This window comes from Saccopteryx bilineata, chromosome 6 (genome assembly GCF_036850765.1).
Source record: "Saccopteryx bilineata isolate mSacBil1 chromosome 6, mSacBil1_pri_phased_curated, whole genome shotgun sequence".
In the NCBI taxonomy this organism is placed as follows: Eukaryota; Metazoa; Chordata; class Mammalia; order Chiroptera; family Emballonuridae; genus Saccopteryx; species Saccopteryx bilineata.
The window spans coordinates 843,392-866,025 of record NC_089495.1 but is presented as its reverse complement, the minus strand read 5'-3'; the positions used below and the strand labels follow the sequence as shown (position 1 = coordinate 866,025).

General features: G+C 59.0%; 1 protein-coding gene across 7 annotated transcripts; it reads right to left on the bottom strand.

Annotated features, from left to right (window-relative positions):
• Positions 1-641: 641 nt before the first annotated feature.
• On the bottom strand, positions 642-20,753 carry KBTBD11 (kelch repeat and BTB domain containing 11). 7 transcript variants are annotated; one of them, XM_066235131.1, is made up of 3 exons: positions 20,500-20,634; positions 16,990-17,149; positions 642-7,163 (listed from the first exon to the last, which is right to left on the bottom strand). In XM_066235131.1, the coding sequence occupies exon 3, from the start codon at positions 6,367-6,369 to the stop codon at positions 4,411-4,413; it is 1,959 nt and encodes a 652-aa protein (XP_066091228.1). In that variant the 5' UTR covers positions 6,370-7,163; positions 16,990-17,149; positions 20,500-20,634; the 3' UTR covers positions 642-4,410. The 7 variants fall into 7 exon arrangements, with proteins under 7 accessions (XP_066091228.1, XP_066091229.1, XP_066091230.1 ...); XM_066235132.1 differs by lacking the exon at positions 20,500-20,634 and adding an exon at positions 20,322-20,434; XM_066235133.1 differs by lacking the exon at positions 20,500-20,634 and adding an exon at positions 20,283-20,298.
• Positions 20,754-22,634: the final 1,881 nt, after the last annotated feature.

The following is a 22,634-nucleotide window of genomic DNA, read 5'->3' as shown; positions in this document are numbered from 1 at the left end:
CGTCCCCACCCGGGCTCCTCCTCACCCGGGCTCGTCCCCACCCGGGCTCGTCCCCACCCGGGCTCTTCCCCATTCGGGCTCATCCCCACCTGAGCTCGTCCCCACCTTTGCTGAAGGATATTTTCTTTGCAACACGCCCCCCCCCCGTGAATAAATATTTTAAGAAGAAAGGAAATCATATTTGTAAAGAACCCTTACCTTACAACTTACCAGCAACACAGGGGTCCCTGCTCATGCTGAGAGCAAACTGTGGAAAGAGATGTCTGGGTCTAAAAATCTTGCCTCAAACCTTTTATGTGTAAGATGCCGGTGGACACAGGAGTGTGCAGGGCACCAGAGCTATGATGGGCACTTCCTGCAGGCCAAGGGGACAGGGGGCAGGGGACAGGGAAGGAGCGGGCAGAGGCATGGATACAGACCTCGTAAGTATTCAGAGACCCTGGACTTAGGGGCTGCTGCTGGAAGCACCCTCAGGAGTCGTCCGAGTCCTCACTCACAGATGGGGAGGCTCCAACCCTTGCCGAGAGCGCCACCCAGGTGAGCACGCTTCCCAGGAGCGGACCCCTCACCTGGCGCCCGGCTGGCCACAGAGCCGGGAAAGCACAGGCCACCCCGCCAGACAGCACACAGGAGCTCTGGTGTTTTCCAGCGTTTTATTTCCTCTCGGCAGAAACAGACACGCGGCGAGTTCTACAGCACGGAGCTTGGGATGTGAACACGACAGCGATAGTCACACGTTGACTGCACGGACAGCATCGGCCGCCACGCTGCGCCCTACACTGGCTGGTCTCTAATGCACAGCAGCACGGCAGGATGTCCGGAGCCTCGGAAAGCTTTGGAGGACTTCACTTCACGTGACGGCATCGAGCCTTTCATGTCCAGTCATCTCCAAGCCACGAAAAGAGCCCGGTGGCCAGCTTGGTGCCGGGGGCCGGAGCCATGGCCCCAGCACTGCCCCAGGGGTGGGGCGGGAAGAGAACGCTGCCACGGCCACAAATCCAGGCGCGGCGAACACAGGTGGGCGTCCCCTCCCAGGCGCTTCTCATCTTCCCTTCCAAGTAACAAGAACGCAGAGGACAGGGGAGAAATTAACGGAGCGATAAAACATTCTGTCAGCGAGGAGGAGGCTAAATGAAAACAGGACACAAAGTAGCACTGCTGTTTACACTCCTCAGCCCACCAAGGTGTTATACAACACATCCATCCCGAAACTCTCCAGAAGGGGCGGAAAACCACAGACACTTCCATTTCAAAATCTCTTACAGGAAGGTACCCAAGAGGCCAGCAGGCGAAGCCGCGGCCTCCAGAATCACCCAAGTAATGGTGGAATGACTGCAGGTGGAACAGAGTGTTTGTAACAAAGCCGGGACACGTAAAAGTTTTAACTAAGTAGCAAAAGGATTTCCACAGCATTGACAATCCCACAGGAAAAGGAACTCACACGTGAAAGGGCCGTCCCAAGACTAGGAATAAAAACAGAAGGAAAATGACCATGTCTTCAGCCCGTCTCCTGGGGTTTTCCAAAATGAACCTCGATCGGCGACACAAAAGTCACTGCGTGTCAACAAACTGACAGGTCAAGCCCTCCCTGTACGCAGTGTCCCTCTGCCTGGGAGGGCTGTGGGCAGGTATCCTCAATGCATGAGCTTCGTGGGACAAGTGACCCAAACTAGGAAATACAGTTTCGCACCGTTTTTCAAAATAGCATTGGAAACAAACTAAGAACATCACGTCAAACACGGAACATCCTTCCTCGGAACACCAGGTTTCCAGAGCCCAGGCTCCGGCCCCTCCAGCCTCTCTGACCAGCAACCCTGGACAGGGCGGCTTTCCTGTTGTTTAATGGGTATAAACCGTGTGGCTTCACCCCAGAAACTGCCCCCCAAAAAGCAAAATAAACTGGTCCTCGTGGCCTGCCAGTTCCTCTAGCCCTTGTTTTATGTGATGTTCTATGCGGAATACTATCTGTGATGTGCCACACCCTTTCCCTGACCCTGCAGGTGACCCTGTGTGTGGCATCTGACAGGTCCCTGGGACACCCAGACCACAGAAGGCGGTGCCACGGCTAGAGAGGCGTGCCTTCTCTCAACCAGAGGGCAAAATAAAGACACAAAACTCCATGTGGGCGTGTTATCGCGTGGCCACCCACACCGGACGTCCAGCACTTCCGTGGGGACGGTCTCACTCTAGAAGCTCCACTCCGGGGTTTTGTTCGGAAACGGTCAACATTACAGGAATGATTTCTCAGGGACAATCACGGCAATCGTATTTTACCTGTTACATTTAAGGAATGAAAATCTCAGCCTGGCCTCAGGCCGGAGAAGGACTTAGCATACATAATACAAGTTCTACGGGAGGATGTCCTACAGTGTGACATGCACATTTTCTTAAAAGAACATGATCTGTGTCCCTTTGGCTCTGGGTTCTCTTCCTGCTCGAGCGTCCAGACTCCTCAGAGAGAAGACCAGTGCGGTCAGGCAATGGGAAGCCTGTTTCTATCCTAAGATGACTCGCCAGTTTGCCAAGTGACCTCCTCAGTTCTTGAGCAAGCAAGCATTCAAGTCTCCTGACGGCTAAAACTGAAACTGTATAAACTATTCCATCCCCCCCAGCACATGCATAAGATGCAAGCTGATCATTCCCAAACTTAACTGCTAACTCTCATGACCACAGACTCCTTACAACCACAGCCCATCCCCCCATGACCCACCGACTGCCACTGAGATGTAAGTCCTATCGCTGGATTAACAAGCAAATAATCCCAGGCTGGGCACAAGGTCACCTGACCACGCCCCAGTGACCTTCATCGTGTCTCCCTTCCTAGATCAGCAAAGACAGACTGGATTCAGAGTCCGGGTCACCTTGCCCCTGGTTAGGGACCTATTTCTTACCCGTAAACCCTAAATAAGAAGTAGCCCTGCCCGTCCACAAGGGAAATGTCAGGTGCTACAACAGAGGAGGAAGAATCGGTTGGTTTTTCTTTCGTCCTTGTGCTCTCTGTCACAATGTAGCGAGTCTCCACAGCAACTCCATCACAGTATTCTGGAGTTCATAGTTAGAGAAACGTCCTTGTCACCTGCTCAGCTACATTATAAATACATGTTACGTCCCCTGATGTTCCTGTGTTCTTCTTGTCACTCTGCCACTAGTTCCTAGAATGCGTGTTTTTTTAAAAACCCATTTCCCTCATCAGAACTGCATATTACATGCTTACAACATCACAGGCAGTCAGTTCTAAAGGTGCATGCATGCTTCATGCTTCCCTTCCGCACTGTCAACAGCGACAAGTTTAACCTTCTTTGGGGGGGGGTAATTCTCCCATTGAGTCTTTTATAAAATATATAAGCAACCTGGCATTATCTTGTGGCTATTGATAAGTTAAAATAGTCCGGCACCCCTGACAGCCAGCTTTTTCCTAGTCAAGATATGCACATCGGTAAATATTTAGTCACCAAAGATTTTAAATTCAAATAATAGTAAATCGTTAGTTACTACATCACCGGACGTCATTATTAACGTGCTTTTAACCTGCACATGTTAAGCCCATCTCAGCTGAACAGAGCTACAGTCTTCTTGAGGCGTGTGTGGGTTCGACCCCATCTGGGAACCCCGCCTGTGTGATGGCAGAGAAGATACTGCTGCTGCTCACTGGACAAGAAAAGCATCCAATCGTCAAAGGCGTTGACCTTCAATGCATATCAATTTGTTGGAGTGGAGCCAACCAAAACTTGAGCGCAGGGTGGCAGGAACCTGTTTTTACTTGGTCATGGGAAAGGGTTTAAAAGCTTTACTTATCATTTTAACGCTCAAGCCAAAACACGTGTGGCTTCCTTCTCTGGCTGTGTTGATGAGAGTTCACGGTGGCCTACTTGAGCGCCCCAACTCCCTGGCGGCCTGCTCTTGGCACAGGAGCAAAGGTACCCCGCACGACGCCAATCTGGCCTCCTGTGCACTCCGTTCAGGGGTGCCAGTGCACCCCAAGACCTCCCGGGTGCTCCCCGGGCCACACCCTGACTACCCCTCGCGCCTGCCCGCCCACCCCGAGGCATCATCGTCATCATCTTTGATCATTCCCCCTTGGGTATTCCATGTCTCTCTGCAATGGTTCCTATGTGCAGACATCCTGCCTCTTAGACCATCGACCCTATTACGCAAAGCGAAGCTACATGGAACGCACGATAGGAAAGCGGACCTGTAAACAGCAAAATGTCCTGGAGGGCCCGCCACAAGCTCCTGGCTTCAAAGCCTTAAATAACCCCCGGGGGCCAGCAGCTCCCCCCACGACTCTCTCTCTCTATCTCTTCCCTCCTCCATTCGGTTTGTTCCCCTTCCCGGTGCGGACCTCTGCCCAGCAGGCCTTCCCTGCCCCAGGGCTGCCCAGGGGAGATACCCAGGTGACTCCGGTTCGCCCTACGTGGCGCCCTCCTCGCCTCTGTCCGGCTTCTCAGGCAGGTTCAGCACAAAGGGGAAGAGCGCGCCCCGGACGTCCAGCGGAGCTCCCAGCGCCTCGGCCTCGAAGCTGCCGCCAGCGCCTGCATCCGCGCCAGATTCTTCGTCCCGCGGGGGCACGAAGCGCCAGGTGCCCGCGCGGCTCACGCAGTAGATGCTGCGGCCCAGCGCCGCGCAGCGGAAGGGCTGGAGGCTCGGCGGCGCGCCCGGGGGCCGCAGGTGCGTGGCGCAGCGGCTCCACTGCTTGGCCAGGCAGTGGTAGCGCAGCACGCTGACCCCGCCCGCCGGCCCAGCCGCCTGCGGGTCACCTCGGCCTCCGCACAGGTCGAAGCGGTAGATGAAGCCGTCCAGCGCCACCATGTCGGCCGAGCGCTCGCGGCTGCTGCTGCACGGGCACTCCTGCCACTCGTCGCGCCGGGGGTCGTACTTGAGCAGACGGTAGAAGAGCGAGCCCCCGGACACGTAGATCTCGCCGTTGCAGGTGGTGGCTTCGTGGGCCACAGCGAAGGCGCCCCGGGGCAGCGGGGCCACGGCGGCCCAGCGGTCGGCGCGCGGGTCGTAGCGCTCCACGCTCAGCAGGCACTCGCCGCCCACGGCGTACAGGTGGCCGTCCAGGGCTAGCAGCTGCAGCTGCGAGCGCGCCTGGCGTAGTGGACGCACGGCACTCCAGCGGTCGGTGGCCGGGTTGTAGCAGAAGACCTGGTCCGAGGGGCGCGCGCGGCCGTCGGGTCCCGCGGGCCCCAAGCCGCCAGCCACGAAGAGGTAGTTGTAGAGCACGCACAGCCCGCAGCCCCGCGCCGGCGCGCCCTCGGGCAGCCGCGTCAGCTCGCTCCACTCGCCGGCCGCCTCGTGCCAGCAGTAGACGGCAGCCTCCCCGCGGCCCTCCATGTCCCCCGATGGGCTCTGCGGTCGGCTGCCCGCGCGCTCCCCAGCGGGTCCGAGCGCCGCGGCCAGTAGGTGGGCTCGGCCCGCGCGCAGGCGGCGGCGCAACAGCAAATCGCGCTCGGCGCCAGACAGGCGCCCGAAGACAGCGGGCTCGCGCAGCACTTCCAGGTAGTGGTCGCTCATGAAGCGGTAGGCGGCGTCGCGCAGCTCGGACAGCCGCTGCCGCTTGGCCACGCTCAGCACCTCCAGGCAGTTGGCGAGGCTCAGCTGCGGCGCCACGGCCTCGGTGGCGCGCTGCGCGGCGCAGGGCAGCTGCAGGCGGCGCGCGCCGGCCACCACCTCGGCCACGTTGTCCGGCCGCACGCCCGCCATACGGCCACTGTACGCGTAGGCTACCAGCAGCCGCAGCGCCGCCCAGCCCACGCCGGTCACTCGCAGCACGTCCCGCGACGCGCGCGCGCGGAAGTAGTCGCTGCGCGCCGCCAGCACCGCCTTGTGAGCCCGCAGCCGGCGGCCCGACACTTCGATGACCAGGTCGGGCTCCCCGTGCATGGGCCCAACGCCGGGGGGCACAGGCGCGGGGTCCGCCGGCTCCTCCGGGGACTTGAGCTCCTCCGGGAACGCGGGATCTTCCGGGAAGTTGGGTTCCTCGGGGTCCCCGGGCTCCTCAGGCGACGCAGCGCCCGCCCCGCCGACCTCCCACTGCCTTTCCACCACCCACTGGCCGCTGCGACAGGAGGGTGGGGAGGCCGCTGCGCCCTCCGCGGTGGAGGCGCGGGACTGCGGCGGGGAGTCGTCCCCGGAGCTGAAGCACAGGGACGCGCTGAGGCTGCAGGGTGACTGCGCCGGGGACGCAGCGCCCTCCCCCGCGGCCGCATCCGGTGGCTGCAGGCTGCCCTCTCCCGGAGTCTCCGGCGCGCCACTGCCGCCCCCGGCCGGGCTGCATGCTCCCTGCGCCAAGGCGCTCCTAGGCTCTGGCCCGGGGCCGTGGTCGTCCCCCGGGTAGAGGACGCAGGGAACCACCGGCTTCTCCATGGCAGCGGCCTCCGGCTCAGGAGCCCACCATGACCTCGGGCTGCTCAAGGGCGATGGTAACACAGCGGCTTCTGGCCTCAAATGCCTCTCCTGGCGCGAGTTCAGATTTCACCCCTGTGTCCACACTCTGGCTTTTGTTCACACTCTGCTCCCCCTGCGTCCTTCCCACCCTCCTCTGGGGAGAAGAGGGCGTGTCAGCCTCAGGTGGACTCTCCCAAGACCTAGTTAACGTCCTAAGGTTACCCTTGGCTAGCCATGTGCCAAGTCTCTGTGGCTCTGTCCCCAGGCCAGGGTGGTGATGGCCTCAGTCAGTCCCAGGACAGTCCTGGAGCCGAGGCCCAGCTCATCTGTGGCCCCCTCTCTGGGCAGGGGGCCGGTAGCCCCCGGCACAAACCCGGGCGCCCTCTCTTTGTGTGTCAGTCTTCATGACTTTGTATCACCTCGCTGCCCCCAGGACCAGCAATCCCAGACGGGGGCATCACTGTGCTTCAGAACCTTGATTTTAACTCCATCCTTCGTAAAGGGCCGCCCCAGGGAGGTTTCTCTGCTGGTGACCCCCATCTGTCATGCAGGGTCATGAAAAGTCAGCGAGGGGGGGGGGGCATCAGCAGCTCTCAGGATGCAGCCGGGCCCCAGCTGTCCACCTGGGGGCGAGTCCGTAACTCACTCACCAGGTACGTGCTAGGAAAAATAGAATGACCCCCACCACTCATCCGGCAGGGCCTTGCTCTGCGGCTTCCTCTGCTGGAAGGCCAGGTGCCCCCGTATCATTCCATAGCATCCGCGTCTTGTTCCTGTCAGAGGAGAGAGAGAGGATGTTTGAGTCTGCGTTTCTCAGGGATGTTTGTGTCGGGTGGTGTCTCCCACACTTCCCTCCACAACCCTCAGGTCACAGAAGTCAATTCTGTGGGAGGGGGACTGTGACTTCCTGCTGGACAGTTTGGTGGTCAGCTATCTAGAGTAGCTGAGGGACTTCAAAGGTGCCCCTCACTCCCCCTCCTCCCCTCGTTTGGGGGCCTGTGAGGGTGAACTCACTTCAGGCAGGGTACCTGCACACACTGGGCTCAGTCGTTTGACATGAGGGAAGTTTCGGGACAAAGCGGTCAAATACCAAATCTCCCAGTTTCAATCCGATGAAATGTACCGTGTGTGACATTGAGGACTTGACCGGAAAGTGTGGCAGCCGGTGTGACCTTCCTCCTTTTATTATCGTAGGGCGCTATTCCTGCCGCCCTGCCCAGTCCATCATCTCAAACTCAGTTACAGGAAGTATCTGCAGACAGGTGCCGGGGGCATTTCCCTACATCAGCCTAAGAGGCTCGGACTCCGAAACCTGTCTGAACGGCTCGTTCTGGGGATTCCGTGTCTGGAGAACCTCAGACCAGCAACTCTCCAAAAAGCCCATGTGCAGCAAGAGAAACGCCCCCAGAACCAACCAACAACAAAACCCCAATACCAAAGTACCTGGAAGCAGATGTGGGGACCTTCTGATGAATTAATTATAAGGAAAGGTCCTTCCTAAACTAGCAAAACCCTCATGGGGGCTCACGTAGCCTGGAGGGGGGCCCGGCAGTCGTAGAGAGGGCCCGACGCACCCCACCTTCCCAGAGAAGAGGGTTAAGGCAGGAAGCACCCCACAGTCGGGTTGGGGCGGTCAGACACTGTGCCTGCCTCCCAGAGGAAGTGACATTAACCACCTTCCCTCACCGACTGCCGGTGTCCCCTGCTGACACTCATGATTGTGACCCGCTGCCTGTACTATCCAGGGCAGAGCATGTATGTGTGTGTGTGTGCGTGTGTGTGTGCATTTACCTGCTTGTCCTGTCCTTTATGCCACTGTTACTAAAAAACTCTCCCACTGTTCTTTAAATAAGTGTCTCAGAGCTGGGAATTTGACGTTCAGCGCTCTTTCTCTCCCAGACGTCTTTAACTGTGGCCTGGCACACTCACACCCGCAGTGGGAGGCCGCGTCCGGAGGCCGCAGGGAAGCACGTGAGAAAAGCTGAGAGCAACCCAAGCCGCCCGGGGGCCCCAGGGTCGTGGGATGCTGGGGGACAGAGCTCGGGCTGTTTACTCAGCTGTGCCTCACGGTGATGCTATCTCTGCTCCCCGGCCTCCCGGAGGCCCCGCCCGCGTCCACTGGGGGAGAGCGCGCTGGCCACAGCGACGGAATGTGATGACACTGGAAAGCCGCGGAGGTTTTGTTAAGCAGAGGTCACTGGCACCGTCCCAAGGACTCGGCTGAGTCACTCCAGGAGGAGTCAGGTGAAAACCAAGGCGTGCTGGACTTCAGCAGATGTAGTGTTTTGTTTTTAATTTTTTGGCCTGGGAAAGGGTTGCAGGGCTTCCAGTTCTGTTCTGTGTGACTTACTGGAAAGTGCAGGGCACACAGGAGGAGTGCCCATCTGCTTCTCCACCCCTTGGCCTCCTCTTTCTCGCTCTCTCTTCCCCTCCTGCAGCCATGGCTCAATTGGAGCGAGTTGGCCCTGGGCACAGAGGGTGGCTCCATGGCCTCTGCCTCAGGTGCTTAAAAAAAAAAAAAAGAGGCTTGGTTGCTAAGCAACGGAGCCAGGGCCCCGAAGGGCAGAGCATCGCCCCCTAGTGGGCATGCCAGGGGGATCCCAGCTGGGGCACATGGGGGAGTCTGTCTCTCTGCCTCCCCTTCTCTCACTAAAATAAAAAATTAAAGAATTTTTAAAAATTTAAAGCCCCACAGCATCAGTTTAACACCTGAAACTATCGGGCTACTTCTATGCAGGGTAGGGTGCGGCGAGAGTAGGTGCAGGTGTTCACATGCGAAGTCGTACAATAACTAATAAACAACAGCCCAGCATGGCCTGGTGCATGCCTGCAGCTGTCCGCCTGCTCTCGCCTGCCTGTGCTCTGTTGGAGCCACAGTGAAGCAGGAGCCCCAGCCCCGTGATGAAACAGCCCTGAAGCCATCGGTGGTCACCCCGCTGGTCTCTCCTGCATCCCTGCTGCCCTGCATGGGTCCCAGGGCACTCTGGCCGAGCCAGGGTGGTTCCAGCTGTGAGCCTCCTCCCACCCACCATGACCCCAGGGTGGACGTCCCTGTGCCTGTGCAGGTGGCCAGCTGGTGCCGCCCACAGGGATGGCATCAGGAATGTCAGAGTGTCCACCACTGTGATGCCCGGGGCAGCGATGCCCAGAGGGCACCCGACAGTCTTTCGAGGCGTGTGCCACTCCGCTGAGACAGGCAGTGTCTCGTGTCATTGGGCTGGAGCTCGGGTTTCTGAAGGGGCTTCTGGCCATGGTGAGCTGGCTCTGGAGCCGGGACGGCACCAGGAGGCCACTGAGGGCGCTGTGCAGGAAGCCACCCCAGTGAGTGATCTAACCCGTCATCCCTGACGATTCCTGTCCTGGGCGATGCAGTCCTGCCCAGAACAGGACTGAGAGTGACAACAGGTGACAGGCAGCCTGAGCTTGTCAGCTGAAGGACCCTGTCAGGTGGAGGTGTGGTTGGTCACGGCGGGTGTCCTTCTCGACTGTCCTCAGGACATACTTGAATAGAAATGTCTTATTTCGGTATCATTTATGTAGCCTTTACCCCTGAAGAATATATAAATAAATTCCTTCTTGACCTTATAAATACCTAAACAGAAATTTTTTTATTTTTTTTTACCCATTGTTTCACTATTAATATATTTAAAAAATAAGATTGTGTAGGAATTCCTAATGTGGACATTATTTATATATTTAACGTGGGCTGTAGTTTATTTAAAGTTAAATACGCTTCGTTGTTGTAATAATACATGTTGCTAAAAAGAATCTTCCTTTCTAGTAATTAAATACTTAAAAGTGTCTGTCGTAGGCTCAGCCCATAGGCCTCTGCGGCACGCACTGCTCCTAGGAACTCCTTCCAGGTCACTCACATCACGCCCTCGTGCTTTTTGACGTTTGTCCCCGGCCGCACCTGCTGGACCTCAGAGTCCCCAGGACAGCACCTGTGCGCTGCCCACTGCCGGCCCCCACGGCACCAGAAGGACACCGGTCACTCAGTCAGTCGCCTGTGAATTATGAGGTTAACAAAACCTTATGTGTAAGAAACATTACCCAGTCTTAGAAACTTGTAGGGAGCCTCAGAATTTCTTTTTGATGAGCGTGTATCTGCTTCAGGGGTCCACACACGTTTTTCAAGATGACTTCTTCTCTGGGCCCATTTAAAATGAGTCAGCAGCCCCGGGGGACATGGGACAGCGGTGGCCCTGTTCGTGGGTGGGAGGGAGCTGGCCGGCTGCACTGACCGCACACGTCCCAGTAAACCAGTGATGTCCCTGCTCACCTGACTCACGCTTCCGTGGGTCTCCCCACAGTGGCCCGAGTTCCAGGAGCCCCAGCCAAGCGTGTCAGAATGGCACAGGCCAGAGCTCGCCATGAGGGAGCACTGTCCCAGAATCCTTCCTTCCAGAACGCTGCGGTCCCAGCGCTGCGGGCAGGGGCCGTGTGGGGTCTGGGAGGTGTGAGCAGTGGACCCTGAACGTGCTTCGAGCACGGAGATGCTCAGTGAACGACAGGAACCCAGAGCCGACGGAGGCGGTGTGTCCGCGGGGCTGAGAAACAGGGCGTGCAGTGAGAGTGGACAGTGACTGCGTGGCTGCCCTTTTGGAGGTCAGTGACTGACCAGTCTATTCTGCAGGTCAGTCTGTCCCTTTTAATCTATTTTCACGAAGGACGTTCCCGAGAAACGAGATGAGGCTCAGCCTCGCCTGACCACACTGACCACATGATGGCCAGCCACGGTCCCCCGTGTGTCACGTCACACTGATGACACTCAGCCCCCACACACACCTGTTCTCTGAGGTGCCGTTTTTGTTTTTGTTTTTTTTTGCGTTTTTTCTGAAGCTGGAAATGGGGAGAGACAGACAGACTCCCGCATGCACCTGACCGGGATCCACCCGGCACGCCCACCAGGGGGCGTCGCTATGTTGCGACCAGAGCCACTCTAGCGCCTGAGACAGAGGCCAAGGAGCCATCCCCAGCGCCCGGGCCATCTTTGCTCCAATGGAGCCCCGGCTGCGGGAGGGGAAGGGAGAGACAGAGAGGAAGGAGAGGGGGAGGGATGGAGAAGCAGATGGGCGCTTCTCCTGTGTGCCCTGGCCGGGAATCGAACCCGGGACTTCTGCACGCCAGGCCGACGCTCTACCACTGAGCCAACCGGCCAGGGCCTGAGGTGCCGTTTTTACCAGCCCATCTGACAGAAGGGGACATGAGCTGGGTGACGATGTCACTTGTCACACAGCCATGCACTTGGTGTCAGACAGAGACGGAAACGCAGCCACAGCCTCGCTCCGGGACCCAGGCTGTGACACGCACGCCGCTGCCCGAGATTTCCAGTCCCGAGCCCCAGGAGGGGACTTCTGCTGCATCCACACCTGGGCAGCCGGTGGGACGGTGGGCGGCGTGCAGGCTGGGTCAGGACAGGCTCCCCGGCCGCGTCACCACCCACACAGCACCCTCTGCAGAAGTGATTCTGGGGTGATGATGGGGTGGCTCTCCTGGCAGGACTTAATTGGAAAAAGAAAAATGAGAATTTCTCAAAGAAGGTATTTATGTCAGAGCTGTTCTTACAGCCAAGCTCCTGAGCCGGGAAACAAGCTCCACGGCACCTGTTCCCAGGCCACCTCCGCCCTCGTCTCTGTCCAACCGCAGGGGCACAAAGGGGGCTGGGTGGGCACTGCCCTGGAAACCAAGTGTGTGTGGTGGGTGTGCATGCCTGCATGTGTGGCTGTGTGCACGTGTGCATGTATGTGCATGTGTGTGGCTGTGTGCATGCATGTGTGTAGCTATGTGTGCATGTTTGTGCATGCATGTGTGTGCTTGTGTGCATGCATGTGTGGCTGTGCGTGCATGTATATGTGTGTGGCTGTTGTATGTGGGTGGGTGGGTGGGTGCATGCATGCAGGTGCATGCATTCATATGTGACTGTGTGCATGTGTGCGTATATGTGCATGTGCGTGGCTGTGTGCATGTATGTGCATGCATGTGTGCTTGTGTGCATGCATGTGTGGCTGTGTGTGCGTGTGTGTGTGTGGCTGTGTGTGTGCACATGGCTGTGTGCATGTGTGCATGCATGCATGCATGGCTATGTGTGTGTGTGGCTGCGTGTACATGCATGTGTGTGGCTATGTGCATGCATGCATGTGTGTGGGTGTGCTGTAAGACCCCTGTGCTGGCTGTGTGCGCACAGGTCTCACTTTAGCACGGCGTGGCCCTATCATGAGAATGTGAAGCTGACGGAGGAGACCCCCGCTGTCCTCCACACAGGAAGCATTGGCAGGGGGATCAGCACAGGCCTCACAGAGGAGTGAGCGTGCGTGAGCCCAGGAGACCAGAGAAAACCACCCTAGAAACATCTCGGTTAAAACACAGGCATAAGCAAGTCTGGAGAGGAATCAGGGTCCCTCTGGAGGTGGGAGTAGACAGGTTTTTCTATCGTCAGCATCCCTATGTTGGGTTTCCGCGTTTCCTAAAACAAATTTATACTGCTTTTACCATCATGAGACATTGTGGATTAAATTACAAGGTTGCTCCAGGCCCAGCCCAGCAAACAGCCCTGTCCCCAGAGCTTGGTCCAGGAGGGCACGGCCTGGGTGGGTCCCCTTGCTGCAGGGACCTCGGGCGGAAGCACAGGACTGGAGCTGGAATCCAGGAGGAGAGGCAGCCACACCCAGAGCACCAACCCGGGCCGGGCGCCCGAGGCTCTGAGCTGCACCAGGTGGTAGGAGTCTCCTCCTGGCTCAAGCTCCTGTGAGTAGCCTCCTGTCCTGGAAACAGCAGTGACGTTCACTAAACACCAGCAGCTACCTCCTGGGGGTTGAGTGGGAGGCCTGTCCAGCGCCTTGCACCCCCAGTCCTGGGCCCCAGGGTGAGTGCCCAGGGCGAGGCCGGTCTCTGAGACCAGGACAGCTCCCAGCAGGACAGAAACAGCACGGACATCCTCCCAGCGCGGTCCAGGCGGGTCCCCGTCCCCTCACAGCCACCACCCCACGTCCTCTCACACTTCCCATCGGAGGACGTGGAAGAGCCCACGTGATCTTGGTTCAGGAGACAAGAACACACCCGCTGCCCACAAACGCAGTTCCTCGTCCTGAGACCAAATCCAAAGCATGGTTTTCTGGACGTCCCCCACCCCCACAGCCCTTCCCAAGTGGCCTCGGAGACACCCCAGGGACAGCTGTCTCTGCCCCCTCAACTGGCCGACCCCGGAGAGACTTCACAGAGGGACTCCTGCTTGACCCCCTCGCCGGTTTCACCCAGCCCCTGCCCGTTCCCCTGGACGGTGCCAGCTGCCTCCACGTGCGTGCCTCTGTCGGTTCCATTACTCCGTTTTGTTCATTAGAGTCCACATGTAAGTAAGATCACCTGGTCCTTGTCTTTCTCTGACCGGCTTATTGCACTTACTCGCCTGGTCCATCCACACTGTCGCAAAGGGAGGCTGTTCTTTTTAACAGCTGCATAGTATTCCATGGTGTAACCGTACTGCTACTATGTGTCCATTGCTGGCTGACGGCCAGCTGGGCTGCTTCCAGACCTTGGTGGTCATCGGCAACACGGCAGTGACCACGGGGGATCAGACATTGTTTCAGACTAGTGTTGCGGGTTTCTTTGGATGTGTTCCCAGAAATGGAATCACTGAGCCAAAAGGCAGTTCCATTTTTAATTTTCCAAGGTAACTGATCCTGGATATTTTTAAACTCAGAGACTCACGTGTTGCCGGAGCTTGGGGCTCAGACGCTTCTTGGTGGGTGATGTTGGAGGAAGGCGAGAAACAGCTGCCGCTCCAGGGAGCGCGGTGCGCTGGGGACCCGTCTCCGGCAGGATCGCCAGCCGGGCCTGCTGCCCTTCCCCCACACCCTGTGCCGTCACAGGCTTCCGGGGACGGAGAGGAACGTGGGGGACAGCAGACCTGTGCCTCCATTCGTCAGAGTCTCCAAGACAGACGGCTGCAAACTGGGGATACTCCCAAATAGAAGCATTTGCACTTTCCCGGTGGCACCAAGTACAGGAGTGACTGAACTGGCCAAGCACACGTGTGAACACGGAGCTCAGGACAGACTCGCGGCACCTCTGGGAGGAGCCCGTGAGTGCCAGGTACCTGAAACTTGCAGCAAGAAGGTCCAATGCTAAGCAGTATTTGGGTAAACCTGACTTGTGCGGCCACTGAGGTCAACGCTGACTGTCCCAACGATGGGACGCTGGAGTCAGGAGGGACGGCCGGGGGTCAAGGAATCCCACGGTTCACAACTGTTCAGTCCAAGCCCCCACGGCTGCCACAGGGCTGCAGGAATGAACCGTATCCCCTCGCACGTGGGCTGAGGTGCACAGCGAGCCCCCACACTGGAGCGGCGAGGGTAGCCCGTGTGGACGGCAAGCCTGAAGCCATCGTAGCTCTCGTGGGAATAGGACCTCGAGGTCCTGAGAGAAGCGGACGGGTCAGGAACACCCCCTGTGAGACAGGTGTCTGCTGACCATGAGCACCCAGAGAGGAGTGAGAGCCAGGGGAGGTGGGGAGGGGACGCGGGGGGGCCCTCAGCGGAAACCAGCCGGCCCGGCCCCAGAAACTGCAAGGGCGGAGGGGGTTCAGCAGACCCCGGCAGAGGCTTAGGCAGCGCCCAGAGTCCACGCTGGGACCTCACTGGGGTCAGTCCTGGTCCAGAAGCACTGCAGTGCATCTTGTACAAAAAGAACCAACTGGACTGTGTTCGGCTGGATTTTGTCTTCCCGCCATGAGCGCGAACACATCTACTGCGGCAAACTAGACGGAGCCACAGGCAACACTGAGCACATCTCAGCGACACAGCGCGAACTTCTGAAGGTTGGCAGGAAGATACTATGTAATACCTTGTAAACACAAAACCAACTCTCCATTATTCACGGGCGCCTGGAAAGGAGAGGCGTGGATTCCGGTTTCTTCGGAGGGAGGAAGGGGAGGAGGGAGCCGGCTTCCGGGCTCTGCCCCACGTGGGTTCTCACAGTCTCAAAGCAACACGTTAACAGGTGTATTCCATCTTACCAGGAAGCGGGAGTGTCTCCTTTGTTACATACAGGCAGGGTGTCTGAAGCAGCGTCCAGTTCACAGCGCGAAGTGTGACTGCACGAGCTCCTACTGCTGTTTGTCACCATGGTCGGGCCGACCGGACTGCCAACATTGCCCAGGGCGCTGGCCCGGGTCACCTGCTTCCGTGGGAGCCAGTCGGAACAGTGAGGAGAGTGAGCGGAAGGGCGTAGAGAGGGGCTGCCGTGCAGCCCTCCTGGGGTCATCTGGGCTCCGCGGGCATGCAGACCCGCCCGCTCCGAGACCCCACGGCCACCACAAACCCAGAGCCGAGACCCCAAGGCCACCACAAACCCAGAGCCGAGACCCCAAGGCCACCACAAACCCAGAGCCGGGAGGTCTGCAGTCCTGGAGCCCTGAGCGCCTGGCAGGCACACGAGGCTCGGTTCCCGCGGTCCGTCTGAGAGGCTTCACGTGAGAATGTCACACAAACAGGGCCTGTATTTCCCAACCCAACGTGTCTGCTCGTGACAGGGAACCCGTAGAGAAGCGTTCGTTCATACGACAAACAGAAGAGAGTTTGCGTTAAGAACGACATCACGGTGGCTTCCGCTCCTCGTGGAGGGCTGCTGGTGGCCTGCCCGGCGACTCCTGACACGCCAGCTCCCGTAGATGCAAAAGCCAATTCTGCAACATGGCCTCTCTCTGTATAAACAGACGCAGCCCGCTGGTTCGGACACACAGGTCGGTGCCATGGTCCTACGCGGTCTGCCACGGCATGCTGGTTACTGTATCTCTCTGGTCAATCAGTCCTCACACCCAGAAGAATGTGCCGGGGACCCATGCCCATGGGTCATTCCGACCCAGACCTGATTGTGACGATGAGACCCTGGACCTGGAGCCTAGGGGTCAGGCCACAACAGGGTGAGACCTGGGAACCCAGGTGCAGGGCAGGGATGGGAACGGGACAGCAGGTGGGGTGGGCTGCGGCAGGCTGCCCCCCAGGACGGCCCGTGGCTATTCTGTTCAGCACGGTCTCCTCACATGAGGGGGTGTCCAGGGTCCCTCCACCTGAGCCCTGCAGCCTGGAGCTGCAGCAGAAATCCCGCCCTGTGACTTCCAAGGCAAGTTAGCAAAGGTGGTACAGCCTCCCCCGCCCCCAGCCACAATTCCTCAGGGCTCTGCCTTTGGTAACCAGGGACTACAGGCACAGAGGTGCTCCAGGGCCCAGTGTGAGGCCGCCAGCCCGCCCCTCAGGCCGCAGGGGAGTCCAGCTCCTGGCCCTCGGTGAAGCCAGGCCACACTCACAGGCGCAGAGACGAGCTGCCCCAACCGTGGGCAGGACCACTGAGACTGTCTCAGTCCACGCGGGAGGCTCTAACAGGACACCACAGAACAGCGGCTCAGAAACACCAGAGATTCAGCTCTCGCAGTCCGGGGGGCTGGACGTTCCGGACCCAGGACTCAGCAGATCAGGGTCGGGGGAGGGCGGGCAAGGGGCCTGAGGGGGTGTCTCTGGTAAGAACACTCATCCCATTCCAGCACCTCCTAACACCATCACCCCGGGGGCTCGGTGCCCACACACGAGCTTGTGCCACGCTGACCTTCTCTGGTGGGTGGACTGTGAAGCTGCTACCCGGGGCCGGACTCTCGTTACCACACTCAGCACTGCGGGGTGTCTGTCTCCTGCGGCAGAGGGAAGCCTGGCAGTCCAGCGCAGTGAGGTTTGTGTGTGTGAATGCCACTGGGAGCACCGTTCAGGACCTGATGGGGGGGAGACAGGGTGACATGCACAGCTGGCACGGGGTGGGGCGGGGGGGCTTCTGCGGCAACAACAACAGCGAGGACAAAGGTAGGAACCTCGGGGCCGTTCACTCAGAGGTCCCCACGACTCTAAGACTGCGAAGGGACAGTAACCACAGCCTCAAACAGGGGCACAGCGGGCACCCACTTACAAAACACATCTCCATCATCCTGTGCAACAGCTGCCCTTTATGACTCCGGAGAGCTCAGCTCTGTAAAAACTAATACACATCCCACCTAATCCATCAGGCCCTGAACCATAAAGCTCCACCGGCCTACATACAAGAAACACCAAATTAAAAATAAAGATTATGGCGAGTTAAAATGACCACCCTGCTGTGGGGGGCTGCCTGGCCTCTCTTCAGGTCTCCGGGTGCCCCAGTCCTCACCACAGGGCCTTTGCACATGCTCTTCCCGGAACATCCCCACACCATCCTCTTCCTTATACCCCTCATCCTTCAGACCTTGGCTCACGATCCCGCTACCAGACACTGAGTGGTTCTCCTTGTCAGAGCCCCCATCCGTTTATTACACACGACTTAACTTGATTCTATGTTGACACCCTTATATGCCTTATTAGAATCTCAGCTGCAAGGCATGGGGCCTGGGTCTGTTTCACTTGCCAGTGTACCCCCAGCACCTGGACCTGCGCCAGACTGTGGTGGGCATTCCATTCCTAAGTACCGGTGACAGGAGGAAGTTACGGTCTTCCCATTGCTGGGGCAGGGGCCCGCGGGGGCCTCGGTCTCCGGGCCCAGTCCCTGCGTCGGGACAGCCTCCCCGGCCGCAGCTGGGTGCCCGCAAAAGGTGAGCTCCTCAAAGTTTCTATTTCATTCCGAATGTTGTTGCTCACCGTTAACCGTTATGCAGACCTGTGCTCGGTACTGAAGCTATGATTTTAGCATATTTACATTAACTGCACTAGGAAAACCTAAATCAAGACCCTGGTGGAGGCCGTGACCCCGTGAACTGCAGAGGAGGGCAGCCGTCACCCCCTGCAGTCGCCAGGGGAAGATGTGCTTTCAAGGTGACAGGGCTCCAGCCCACGGCCACGGAGCCTCAGGTGCCGTGGGCGGGACAGCACCCCAGCTGCCTACATCACCCCGGCTGGCAGCACAGCCACTCTTCCCTCCCGAGCAAGTGATGCTGTTGGCATTTCGCAAACAAGTGAGCGCGATGCCAGACGGAGGCGTTCGCAGCGTGGAGGCGCCGCTGTTCCCGCGGAGGAACAAAGGCGCCCGGAGTGTGCCTGACGCGGAAGCAGCCCCTGCCGCTTTCCTGTTGACAAGGTTGCTTCTTACATAAACGGGGTGTGTGTGTGTGGGGGGGCAGATCAGAAGCCAGGGGGACAGTCTGGAAGGGTGCTCAGAAATGAAGCAGCAGGCTCACGGCCACCTCGGCAGGTCCTTCCCTTCTCCTGCCAGGCACAGGGCCAGGCGGCTGGAGGCAGGACGCTCACTATGTGAACATGGAACACAGAAAGGCAGGACGGCCACAGCCCCCGCCCCCCAGAGGACTCTAGCTCTAGCCGAGGATGGACACCTTGTCACACTCCTTCCTCCTCCTCCTCCCAAGCCCAGGATTGCTGTCAGTACTGCAAACAGAATCTTTAGTCTCCATTCTGTGACTTCTAAGAATTGTCTTGCAGTTCACAGGAAAAGCTCAAAAGAGTTGTTTTTTTTTTTTGTCTCATTAAAGTTTTTGCCTGGTTGCGAGCAGAATGCCAATGGCCGGGTGGGGGTCAGCCCGTAAAGAGAGGGCTGTTCTTACACCAGGACACCAGTAGTGGGAGAGGAGGCTCACTCAGGGCATCACGCATCCCTCGGGGCCCTAACCAGAGGCAACTAAGTAGCAGACACTGTGCAGAGGGAACCCTTCCGGCCCTCAGTGCTGGGGGGGGGGCAGTGGAGGGCAGGAATTTACAAGCTGCAGGTCACTTGCCTGTAGTGGTCAGCACAAATAAAGCCCCTTAGGACATTGGTTCCTTCTCTTCCCTTAGAATCGATATGGGAGAGGGTGGAGAGAGATGGCTATGCAGGAATGTGAGAGGTGGTTAATTTTTAAAACCGTCCTTACTTAATGATCTGCCAGCAGTCATGCCAGAGTGAGGGAGCCCTGAGGACGCCCCGCCCCCAGACCCACACAGGAAGCTGGTCCCTCAGCACTGGGGGGGGGGGGGGGCGGCGCTGGGGAAATGAATTTAAATTCCACACCAGAATCTCGGGGGCAGTGATGCAGGTGAGCTGGTCACACGCAGGCTGTTTGAACGCTGCTCCTTGTCATCCCCCCACACGCACCCCTCCCCGACTCATCCTGATGTCGGGCACGTGCGCACGCAGCACAGCTCGCCACGGCCCGCCCGCCGCGCGGTCAGCGGGGCCAAGGCTCCGCGAAAACAAAGCTCTGAGTCTGCAGGAGCCCCGAGCAATCAATCCCGGGCAGGCGGCAGCAGGAGGAGCGGGGGAGGGGGGGCGGGGGGGGCCGGGGGCGGAGAGCCACCGAGGTGCCCGAGGGCACGGAGACCGCACAAACTCCAGCACGTCCCTCCCGTCCTCCGGGTCCCAGGGCCGGGAGGGGCCTCTCCCCCCCAACCCGCCCCCGAGATGGAGACCCGCCGGCAGCTTAGAGCCAAGCAAGACAGCCCGCCCCGCCAGCCGCAAACGCGTCCCCGCGACCGGTCTGCCTCCCCAGGAACGCTCGTGCGAGCGCGGGCCGCCTTCCCGGCTGGACTCAGAGGAGCCGGGCGCGGGAACGCGCGGCTGGTGGCGGGACCCGCTGGTCACCGCGGCTGTGGTCTCGGAGGCGGTCACCGCGGGGGCTGGCCCGCTCCCCCGCACGCCTGAGAGCTGGCTGTCCCCCCTTCCCGCTGGAGCGCACCGGGGGCCCCCGCGGGTGGCCCCCATCTCCACGCGGTCGCCCAGGACGAGGTCCACCCAACCCCTCCCGCCTTCCCCGCGAGTACGGCCACCCCCGCCGCCTCCTCGGCCTGGACGGCCACTCTCCTTCCAGAGCACCCCCTCCTGCCCCCGCTCCCATGTCCTCCGCGTCCAGGGGCGGCTCGTCGCGGCCTCCCCCCACCCCCGGACACCCCTACCTCGCCGCTCCGCGCCTCGCCCTCCGCCCCTGCGCTCACCCGAGCCTGGGACGCGGCCCCCGCGCGGGGCTCCGGTGCGCGTGCGCGCGGACCTCCTCCCGGCACCTGTGCGAGCGCCCACGGGCCCCGAGCACCTTCCCGGCCCCCGGCGCCCCCGCGCCCCCCGCACTGTACGCCGCCGCTCCCGGGAAGCGACCGCAGCGGGTCCCGCACTCACCAGCGCCGGTGGAAGCTCAGCCACTGGGAGGAGCGCGAAGCTGCGCAGGGGCGGGGCGCGGGGGGCGGCCCCGGGCGCAGAGCGCGGGCGCGGGGCGGGGGCCGCGAGCGGGGAGAAGGGAAAGGGGAGAGAGGAGAGGGGAGAGAGGAGCGGGTAGGGTGGGCCGCCCACCGAGGTTCCGCGGGGAGGGGCTCCAGGCCGGAGCGCGCGCACGGGAGGCGCGCCACCTGTGCGCACCGGGCCCAGGGCCGCCTGCTTGGCGAGTGCGCGTGAGAATGTCCCTTACCGAGGACTCGTTCTTCTGCGTCGCCCCTCCCCTAGGAAACGGGAAATAATGGCATTCAGCGTGGGTAGAATTGTATAACACTAGGGAGAGCTTTGTCAACACAGTCAGTGAGTGGTTCAAGACCTGTTGCGCACATCCTTGCGGATTCCGGAATAAAAAAGAAGGGTGTTGGGAGTACTGAAGCGGACAACGCATTGGCACTGGGTCTTGATTCTAGAAATGTGTCCTCCGGTCTGGTCCCCTGCGGGCGACCGCGGCCCCTGGGCGCCCGGTGACTGACGCGAAAGTAGCTCCAGAGAACCTACCTGCCTGTGGCCAGGGACGCGTGATGACATCTGAACCCCGCACGGGTGCTTACCGCGCTCCGGTTCTAAGAACGCAGTTTTTAAACGTTATGTACAAAATAATTATGAAGTTTTTATAGACACAGGGAGCCGGAGCGTTGACTGTTTGGGTGTTTTTTTTTCTTAAATTTTGTTTTTTGAGTCTTTGCGGGTTACACAGACCGTGAGTCCTGACACCGTTACAGACGTTTGCCTTCCGAGGCCAAGTAGAATACTTCACATCAAGTCCGCCTTAAACGAGACCAAAACCGAGCTAATTACTGGCATATAGACAGGGGAGGGCAAAAGTAGGTGTACAGTTGTGAGTGACATTGCTTTGAGTAAAAACTACTGTGATCATCATAACCTGCACGTCTTTGAACGGACGAATGACTGCAAACCTACTTTTGCCCACCCCTGTATATTTATTTATCAGTCAACTCTGGCAGAATCACATCTTTTGGGAGCTGAAATAATGCCTGTCGCTTTCCATTTCTAGTTTGTTCAGTTTACCCCACCCCCCACCCCCGCAAATCTGCCTGCCCAAACCAGCGACTTATAGGGTCCGGAGTGGAGTTTAAAGTCATTTCCTCAGCCGTACCTCCATCCCCGTCCCCATTTTCTTTTTGAAAGCAACTTTGGGCAGAACGTCAGCCTCCTGCTGGGTCTGGCTGACCCACCCACCTCTGTGGGTGAGCCTGCATGAGCACTGGGCACTCGGCTGTCCCCAGCCCTGGGTGCTGGCCTGTCCAGCCCTGTCCTCTCTGCCACTCTGTGTGCTCCCGGCGATGGGGGAATGTGTCACGTTAGCTTTTCTTCCCACTGGGTTTACAATGCTCGGTGTACACTGGATTCTCAATAATATGTATTGGTGGAAAGGAAAACGAGGTGAGTTAACTTAACCCCCTACACTGTGTAGCGTGGGAGCCCCGCCTGTGTTTGGACTGTAGGTGTGTCATTGTTAGAGCGCGCTGTGGCCCCCTCGTGCTCCGTGGGGACTGCAGAGGAACATTCATGGTTTAAGTAGCTCGTGTGGGTTGCAGGCACCTCTCGAGTTCCTGGAACTGAACCTGGGGACAGTCATGTCCAGAAGGAGGCGGGGTATATCCTAAATATTAAATAATATTAAGTGACATCTATTTCAAGAGTAATAATATTTCACAATTTCACTTCTCCATACTTGAAGACGTGTACAAATCCACTTCTCCTGTGTGCCCTGACACGGGAATTGAACTGGGGCGTCCGCACATCGGCCGATGGTCTGTCCACTGAGCCAACCGGACAGGGCTGGCAGATGGGACTTCAAACACCAGTGTCACCATTTGCAAGTCTTGTGAATGTTGGATACTTCACCACCGTCCTCTTCTGTAAATGGGGGTGTGGCGGCCCCCTTCCCCAGGGGAACCGAGCTGGCGCGAGCCTGCACTTAGAACAGTGGGCTTGAGCCCTCGGGCGGGATGACACAGGCACCTCGTCTGATTCTGCTGCTGCCCCAGGCGACGTGCTGCAGGCTCTCCCCTCCCTGC

Excerpts from the sequence above, each read along its gene's own strand:
- KBTBD11 (XM_066235137.1), bottom strand. The coding sequence starts at position 6,369 with ATGGAGAAGCCGGTGGTTCCCTGCGTCCTCTACCCGGGGGACGACCAC.